At 32.7% G+C, this 9,302-nt stretch overlaps 1 protein-coding gene across 1 annotated transcript; it reads left to right on the forward strand.

The window, feature by feature from the left end:
- Positions 1 to 593: 593 nt before the first annotated feature.
- LOC140046074 (uncharacterized) lies at positions 594 to 5,740 on the forward strand. Its single transcript, XM_072090584.1, has 4 exons — positions 594 to 914; positions 1,654 to 1,749; positions 2,424 to 2,540; positions 3,870 to 5,740. The coding sequence occupies exons 1-4, from the start codon at positions 705 to 707 to the stop codon at positions 4,032 to 4,034; spliced, it is 588 nt and encodes a 195-aa protein (XP_071946685.1). The 5' UTR covers positions 594 to 704; the 3' UTR covers positions 4,035 to 5,740.
- Positions 5,741 to 9,302: the final 3,562 nt, after the last annotated feature.

Below are 9,302 nucleotides of genomic sequence, written 5' to 3' on the forward strand. Positions count from 1 at the left end.
TGTAGATAAATAAAGACGCACTTGGATTCTCTAACAAACATGTGCGTACACACCAGGCCTCCCATCGTACCGTTTTAATAGCGTACACTCATCGTTACGTTATTGATAACGTACACTTTTCGTTACGTTAATTGTTGTCGACGGGTCATTTACTGAACATTCATTTCAAGATAATTACACCACAAACAATCTCGTTATGTTATTGCATACGTATATCATCGTTACATTATTGATTACGTGCATTCATCGTTACGCAATTGATAACGTACACTCATCGCCGCCATAATGTTTGAGAAAGACTGGGAATTCACAACATGTACGTTACGCAAAGAGATATTTCCGGTAAATTAAATGTCGTTTGGGGGCGAATTGCTAATTATATCAAAAGGTTTTTACATATATTTTTAATTAAAAAGGCTGGTTATGCTATCAGAGGGTGTAACGGATATACTTTAATATTTAATACTTACGTTAAATAGGTTTTTAATATTTATATATTTTACATTGAGTATTCAAACTGTCTTTATAACATTTTAATTTCCTATGTGACGTCATGACGTGTCTTATAAATGATACGCACACTTTGATGAGCCAGTATTTTATAGATTCTGGAGTAAGTAGCAGAAATATATTAACTTGTTTTTTGACGTGAGAATCTGCGATTGTCTTCAAACAGTACTGTTCGGTGGATAATAATACATGAAATGTTGAAGCGAGAGTTTTTATGCGTAATTGTAATTTTAGGGTTAGCTGCAGTACAGTTGGTTGAAGGAGTGCCAGCTTTCTACCGGAGAATAATTTCTGGACAGTTTAAGAGAACTCCGGAGGTGCACGATAAATTATTTCATCTGGAAAGAGTACTCAACCAAACAGAACTACGACTTAGAGGCTTAGGCTTAACAAAAGTTACTATGGTAAGAAACAATTTAGTTTTCAATGTTATTTTTTTGAATATTTATATTAGAATCTGTTATTTATTTATTACAGTTCTCTTCTCTTCTCGCTGATAACAAAACATGTTATGATAGTATAAATGGATATGATATTTACTGCTTGTTTTATATTTACATCCCAGGATTTCTCCTAGTTTAAGGGTTTTGTTGTTCTGTTGGAAAAAAAAAGTGTTATATCTTAATTATCGTCACAGTGCAATATAACCTGGCATTTAACCTGATACTTCTTGATTAAGAAGATTATTAAATTCATATGAGAATTCATAAAAGAAAATGATCCAACTATTAAACTGCCTACTTCTGTACCAATACATACATGTCGTTATACCTATTTTACAGCATTGCGACCTAACAACCTCCGATAGCATATCAATTATCATATCATCATATCATAAACAAAATGTATTTCCAAAAATGGTGGCATGTCTCAGAAAGCAATGTGCTGTTGTCAAGGAATAAATAGACAAAGTGAAAAACATTATAAATTATATCAAAATAATTATATCAAAAAAACGCCAAAGCGGTAAATTTCAATTGCAGTATAAATCATATTACATTTCTATTGATAATGGTAAGTGTGTTAACAAAAACATGACCACTAATTATTATTTTGCAATCTTTTTTAAACTAGCCGAATGTGTAGGGGAAAACTTACATATTACTTGCTGTATAAGCTAACAGAGAGTATTATTCTTTTTAGCCTCGGGAAACCCAGACAAAAATATCAGATCTATTAAATATTGTACCAGAGAAAGATGTCGAGTCGTGGGTAACTGTCCATGAGACCATAGCACAGGTAAAGTATATTATTGCTCGATGAATTAATTTACGACTTGATTGCACAATCATACCACTGGTAGTTATGTAAAAAGAAACTTCATCCGAAAAAAAAACACGTTTACGGAGACGTGTTATTCAATTGTAGAATTCTCTTTTTGCGTGTGGTGCTTTGTCAGCAGTCTATACATTCGTTTAAAAGTGGGAACTTTTTAAAAAGTACAAACAATATAATACTTGGTAACATGCTTACAAGTATAATGCATAAAGGTTGGTTTGGAAGATAGCGTCATGTTCATGTATTCTTTTTAAATAAAAATATCAAATGAAAGCACTCAGAAAGTGAGTGAAGTAGGCCTACTTGGCAAAATATTGCCACAGAGGGCGCATGTTGATATTTCGGCCCATAAGAAAACCAATTTTTCTATTTAAAAAAAAAATGTTATTAGACATGTTTTTTAAGTATATACCTATTTACATAGACATATTTGAAATGATAACTTGTAGGCGATATCGTGCAAACAAACAAACAAAGCAAGTAGGCTACTATGCTTAGCACAATTCTGTTTTGCCAAGTATTAAATAAGTATACCGTATACCAACAGACCATTTCCATTAAATTTTTAAAAAATCGATATATTTTTGCCCAATTTTTTTTTACAAATCTGTATATTATATTCATTCGTATCATAGAAACATTACGAACGACTTGCTACGTTTAAGCACATTTTGGACAGCTTTAACGAGACTACGTCCAACGAAGTCAGTCGAATAGAAGAAGTATTGCATGAAATAAATACGACATACCAGGTAAGTTTAACATATTATTATTAATTCATATTTTTATCATTACACACCTCAGTGTATCGTTGCCATTTTCACCATTGGTCTTTCCTCGATCAACGTTCTGGTGGTTAAACACATGTTCTCGGATAAAAACTTAAAACTGGTGGTTGAGTGTACAAATAATGAATCGTGTCCAGTGCAATTTTCAAAAGGTAGTAGGTTCCATCTCATGTCATACCCTGTCGTTGAGGATTGATAATTGTTTGGTGGTAGCTTACTACACGAAGGAAGCTTATGGGAGATGAAAGCTCACTGTATTACTGTAAAAATCGCATTATGAAAACTGTTTTGAAAGTTCAGCTTTTTGTGATAAAAAAGTAAAACACATGACTGTTAGACATATTATAACCAAATTCACCGTCAAAATAATAGCGCGGACTTTTCAAATACCGTAGCCCACATATTCAAAACGGAACACACTACAGTGTGTTATAAAATGAAAACAAATAAATGTTCTTATACAAAATCATCATATCATCCGTTACGCTATTCGTCTTGGGTAGACAAAATATTTAACAATTTTATATTAATGTACTTATATATAAATTATGGTTAATTCTGACGTAGGCAAGCACAATGGAAAAACTTCGGTATAAATCTCCGCCTTGGATACCTACCTTATCTATCTTAGATGTACCGAGAAACGTAGATTTGATAACATTAGTTTTCAGTACTACGCTATTGTTCCATATTTCTATCTTAGGAAGATATTATAAATGGTTTTATAACAACATTTTTGATTTCATCAGTATATTTTCACTTCAATTTCAATTGTACGCGGGTGGAAGTAATTTCCGGGTTCACGACAACTTCACACGTTCACCTTGCAACTTCCTGGTTTCAACTAAGTTGGCCGTTCATTTTAGTTTTTTGTCTATTTTCGGATCGGACCGCGAGAACCATCGTCTACGCTTCCTAGAGGGGGAGCGAGAGAAGCGAGCTCACCCTCTAGTACCAATAATTACCAATATTACAACTGCTGTTTTCAGCTTAATTAGTAAATTATTCTTAGCCAATTAGACCTACCCTTTTTTTTTCTAAAAAGACCGTTTATGGTTGTCAAAATAATAATTTGGACATTGAAATATATGTAAAAATGATTCAACTGAATTTATCTTACCTAGTTTGTATTAAAACAAAAGTAACGAACCGTATTTTACGAGACCCCGTCTTAATCTACATGCAATTTTTCCCTTCTGGTGGGTAAACTCCTTCAATGTTATTTATTACGTAGGCCTATATATTGTTGTTGAAAAAACACCATAACATAATTATGTTCTTTTCATTTTTCAGAATTTAACTCTTCCGGAAAAAGTTAAATTGAATCTCACAGGATTGAATGAAACCGAGAAGAATCATGCTTTGCATAGCATAATTGGTGATTTTAATGTGTATGTACAGTCATTGAGACGTGTGTTATTCAAAGACTTAAACCAAAAGAGGCGTAAATTATCTTAACTATTAATTATTTTCTAAAAAACCGAAAACGTTATTTAAGGCAAAGCAAATTCGTACTATTTTATCGAGAGAAAAAAAAAAACTAATTTCAAATTATTTGTATTTTATATTTATTATTTGTTCGATAATACATATTTATAGTAGGCCTAATTAAGTGTTGGTAGTAAAATACAAGACTATATAAAAGTTTATAGGCCTACCACAATTAAAAAAAGACACTCTTTAAGTGTGGTCAAAATTGTAAGATGTACCTATGTTTATTGTAAACTGGTAAAAATGTCACTCGTTGTATGGAGTGAAACTTTTTTCACTCTATAAAGCGCGTTTACACTCTAATGAAATGATGTAAACGGTTATTGTAAACGAGTCATAATTTCACTCGTTGTTTGGAGTGAATATTGCCTGAAACGATGTGAATTTTCACTCTTTTACAGAGAGTACAACATATTATTCAAATTCTTTCTATCCGAATAGGCATACCAGTTTAAATTAAACCTTTCCAACAACATTAGTATTAGGGCCAATAACCCAATACTATTGGGGTATTATTAATGCTGTTGGAAAATGATTTTGCAAAGTATTGTGAAGCAGAACGAGCGCCGTGGAATACGGTAAGCCTTTAAAAAAAGTAGTGCTACAGTACGACAGACGTTTTCATTTTGATTAAGATAGGAATTTTACTGAATTCCAATGCCTTACAATCGCTAACCGTGTACACGTTAAGCTCTGTCTACACTATCAATCTACATGGCCAGAAAAATGTGATACGCCCATACACGATGATGTCATGTCACTGCCATATTTGGGCACATTACACTTTTTTTTTTGTCAAACTAGTTTGATAGTGTAGACAGAGCTTTATATGTTTTGTTAATCAACATCGTTAGTGAGTACATCATCATTGACTGGTTTTCCATTTTCATTAAAAACAATTTTTGTTTTCTTTTCATTTATTAACTTACTAAATTAAATTATAATACTAAAAACAGAATCTGTAGCACCACTTATGGGACGTATCACACTGCTCGTTCTGTTTCACCACGTGCTGTCGATAAACAATAAAGCCTGGAACGAGCCTTTAATGTTACACGTTCAATTTCCAAAAGAGAGTATAGTGAAAATCCGTAATGTAGTACTGATGGTCCGTCGTGTGCAATATTGGTCAAATAACTACCGTACATTCCGTGCAATTTAATCCATTTAGAAAATCATTTTCCATGCATTATTTTTGCCTGCAATTGGCCTAACAGGTCCTTTTTATTCTGTATTCACTTTATACCATGGTTATGTTGGTGCAATGATTTATAAAAAAATTATACACTATTTTTCCAATAGTGCCTTCGAAAGTAACATTGTATTGAAATTGTATACGTAAGTTTTGTGTAGAATTATATATTTTACACTATTTATTCAAAATTACTGAAAACGCTCTAACTACTCGTGTAAAATGTTCAATCATGTAAAATTAAAGAAAGGGATAGAGCGATAACGTGTGGGTGGTAGGGTGTTTGGGATGCCAATATTTTTTTGTTCTGAAGAATATTATGTCAGGATATTATGGCTTTATTTCTATTGTATTTATATCAATTTGCGTTGTGTAGATTTATTGGACAATTTATTTATTTATATTTATAGTAAAAACTATATTCTTACTCAGGCAGTATTATATTTTACACTTATCTGAATTAAAAATGCATTCAATTTAATTTACAGTCTGTTTTGTAATTTACTTTGACTTTTGTTTCGACTTCAAATGACCTGCTGTATTGTTTCTTTGCGAACGCGAATTAAAACATTTAAAATAAACGTACAAAGCATCAAAGAAACACATGTCAGAGAGTTGAATATTTTTATTGTGGGGGTTGGGTGGTTGTGTGGGGAGGGGGGGGGGGCGGATTGGTGTTTAGAAGAGGGAGTGTGTTTTTGGTGCTATAGTGTTAAAAAAAGATGACCAACCATAACTCTGTCTGATGTAATCAACTTTCTGAATGGTCTTGATAGTCGGCCTATATTTATCATCACTGCATTAAGCTCTGTCTACACTATCTACTTTGACAAAAAAGTGTGAAGTGACATTTTTCTGTCACATAAAGTTTGATAGTGTAGACAGAGCTTTTTGTGTTTTTTTTTTGTGTTGATACCGAGATAACCTAAGATCAACCGTGGATTTGCGCGTACACTCAAACTTTCCCCCACTCATAACTAAAACAGTTTACCTTACAAATAACGCAGTTTTTCTATGCTACGTGAATAATAATAATACTCGCCGTTGGCTAGATCCGATATGATTGCCGAACCGAGACATCGTCGGTGTTATTGATGATTAAACGACCAAGTAGGCTACGATAAGAATAATGAATAAATCGGCGCTCGTATCATTTTCTTCTTAGCTTTCATATTAGCTATACGTTTGTTGAGCTCTGTCTACAATATCAAACTAGTTTGATAAAAAAAAAGTGTGATGTGCCCAAATATAGTAGTGATATGACGAAATATGGTAGTGGTATGACATCATTATATGTATATAGCACATCACATTTTTGTCACATGAGGTTTGATAGTGTAGACGAGTCTTAACGGTGTGTTGTGTAAAATAAGAATTATGCCAACATTTTTCGTATTTTAAACGGAGGAAACATCAGAAGTATAACCGTACAACATAATACAAATATCCTTACTTTGACACGTCACATACGGTGAATTGGGGTGGGGGTATAGTGTTTAAACCCCGCTCTAAGGGCGGGTAATTTTGCTAGTAGGCCTACGCTATAAAATACTATTATGTAAGCTATTATAATATCTATTTAAAGAGAGAGCACGTTTGTTCGTTATGTAGTTGCAAACATTCATCGGACATGGGTACGTTTGTTCGCTATGCTAATAGCTGCAAGCATCCATCCTACACATGGGGTAAAAATGACTGGAATTGCACTTCAAATGCTTTAAACATTTTAAGCCGGAAGTGACTAAAAAATGAATATACCCATTGGCTCTACTGCCACAAAAAACTCTATAAATAATCAATTATGGACGAAAGTGCAAATAGGATACCAATACGCATACCTATATTATCATTTTATAATAGTTATTCTATTTTTTATTGATCATGGATCAAACACACAATGATCGAGAACTGTCAACTGAAATACTAGTAATTCACTGTATTATCCTTATATTATACTGATAGGCCTATAGTATTAGATAATTGTTCATGCAATATTTACATTTTCGAAATTTACTAAAATAACTTTTTCTAGGATAAAATGTATTGATTTCAATTGAATAATTGTTAATGTGTCATTATTCTAGCAGGCGCGACATCTTTATCGTTGACGCTAATTTAATTCAAATAAAATAACAATATTGACAGATATTCAAGTTTTATTTATTTGTAATAAATACTAATTTAAATTTTTTTAAACCGTATATTTTTGATATACAAATATACTTAATAAACAATAATTAACTTATAAAGTTAAGCGTGGTTCCCACTAGCGACGCAATGCAAGGACGTAACGCAACGCAAGTGAATTGACCAATCACAAGCGATGGCTTATTCGCTTGTGATTGCTGTCTATAACTTCGCTTGTCATTGGTTAAAACGCTTGCGTTGCGTTTACGTCCTTGCGTTACGTTCTAGTGGGAACCAAGCTTAAGTGAGCATGGAATAACCTTTAAATGTAAGAAAATTACTAGTTCAAATACGTAACCTTTTCGATTTCATATAATTGTCCTCATAGAAAACGTCACTTTTGACTAGGAGTGAAATATTAGGTTTATGCAGATATTAGAGAATTAGGATAACATGTTTCAAAGATAATACAGACATTTAATGGTTTGTCAATTCCAAAATGTATATTGCAATAAATTTTTTTAAGGAAAAAAAAGCAGCAGATTCACAATTTGATATTAACCACAAAATAAGCAAATAACATGGACACACATACTATACCAAAGGTTTGTCAAGTTTGATGGTGTCAATTTAATATATGAATGGATTTGTTTAAGCAAGACTGGGACATAATATAGTACCCGGTGGATTTGGCGTGGGTTTATGGAATTTTTTATGATTAATGACGACAACAAAATTGCAGAAATCATACTTTTACTGAAGCGTAACTTTAACATAAGAAGTATTATATATACTATAATGGCTACGTGCAATTGAAGATAATAGGTCTCTTAATTGACATACTTTACGGTAAGTGATAACATTTATGGAAAGCAATCGTCGCCAAAACGACAACGACAAAACTTCCCGCACAAATTATTTCAAAGTGCCCGTGACGCTGCGTTTGCGTGCATCTTACTCGTTTGGTGTGACGAGTTGAAATCTAGTTAACGACCTGTTTTCTAAACGTCTTAATGCATACTACAGTAGCATTACGTCACTTGTAGTTTACACGACATTTACAAAACAATCTCTATTTAATCTCTTTAATTGGTTGCTTTCCGTATATAATGCACGATACGTTTTAACTATGCACTGGTAAAGACTGAAAACTTTAAAATGGCGTCATGGACCTACAACAACTTACAGAACCTGAAGATGGCCATCTGTATAATAAATGAATAATCACAGTAATACATTTGCATATCAACGTATGCACAATGAAAGCGACAAAAAGCATAAAGTTTGGTAACATTTAGGAAACCAGCTTTAGGCTCCATCGGAAACTGGTTTGATCATTCTTAGAAAGACAAAGATATTATATAATATATCCCACTGCATAAATGAACATTTTCATATCACCTTGGAATTAAAAGCCAATTACAGTAGAGATATGACAATATTCCGCAGAGATTAGCAATAATTTACGGATGTTAATACCCATGTAGGCCAAACAGATTATTGAAAAAAATGCCATTAGATTAACTATCTAAAATTCTCGTCTCCAATTATCTACGTAAATGGTGAAAACGGTAAAAGTCTACGAAGTAAAGAACAATGCACAATCTTACTTTAAAATGTTTTTTAAAAAGACACCTACCATGTCATTAAATCGCCATTACATCAATAAGATATATAAGAAATTAAAGTTCCAGCACTACATAATAATGATTGATAAACAAACAGTAAAGTTTGTATATGATCCAGGGTATGGCATGGTGTTAGGCCAATTTGCATAAAAGTGGTCACATATGGGAGACGTCCGTATGGGAGTTTTGTTGCACACGGAATCAACAAATAAAAAAAAAGACTAATATTCATATAGCATGTTTTCACTTGCAGAGCTAGTGTTGCACGAAAGCTCTACTAATGTTTCT

Source organism: Antedon mediterranea, chromosome 4, assembly GCF_964355755.1.
Source record: "Antedon mediterranea chromosome 4, ecAntMedi1.1, whole genome shotgun sequence".
In the NCBI taxonomy this organism is placed as follows: Eukaryota; Metazoa; Echinodermata; class Crinoidea; order Comatulida; family Antedonidae; genus Antedon; species Antedon mediterranea.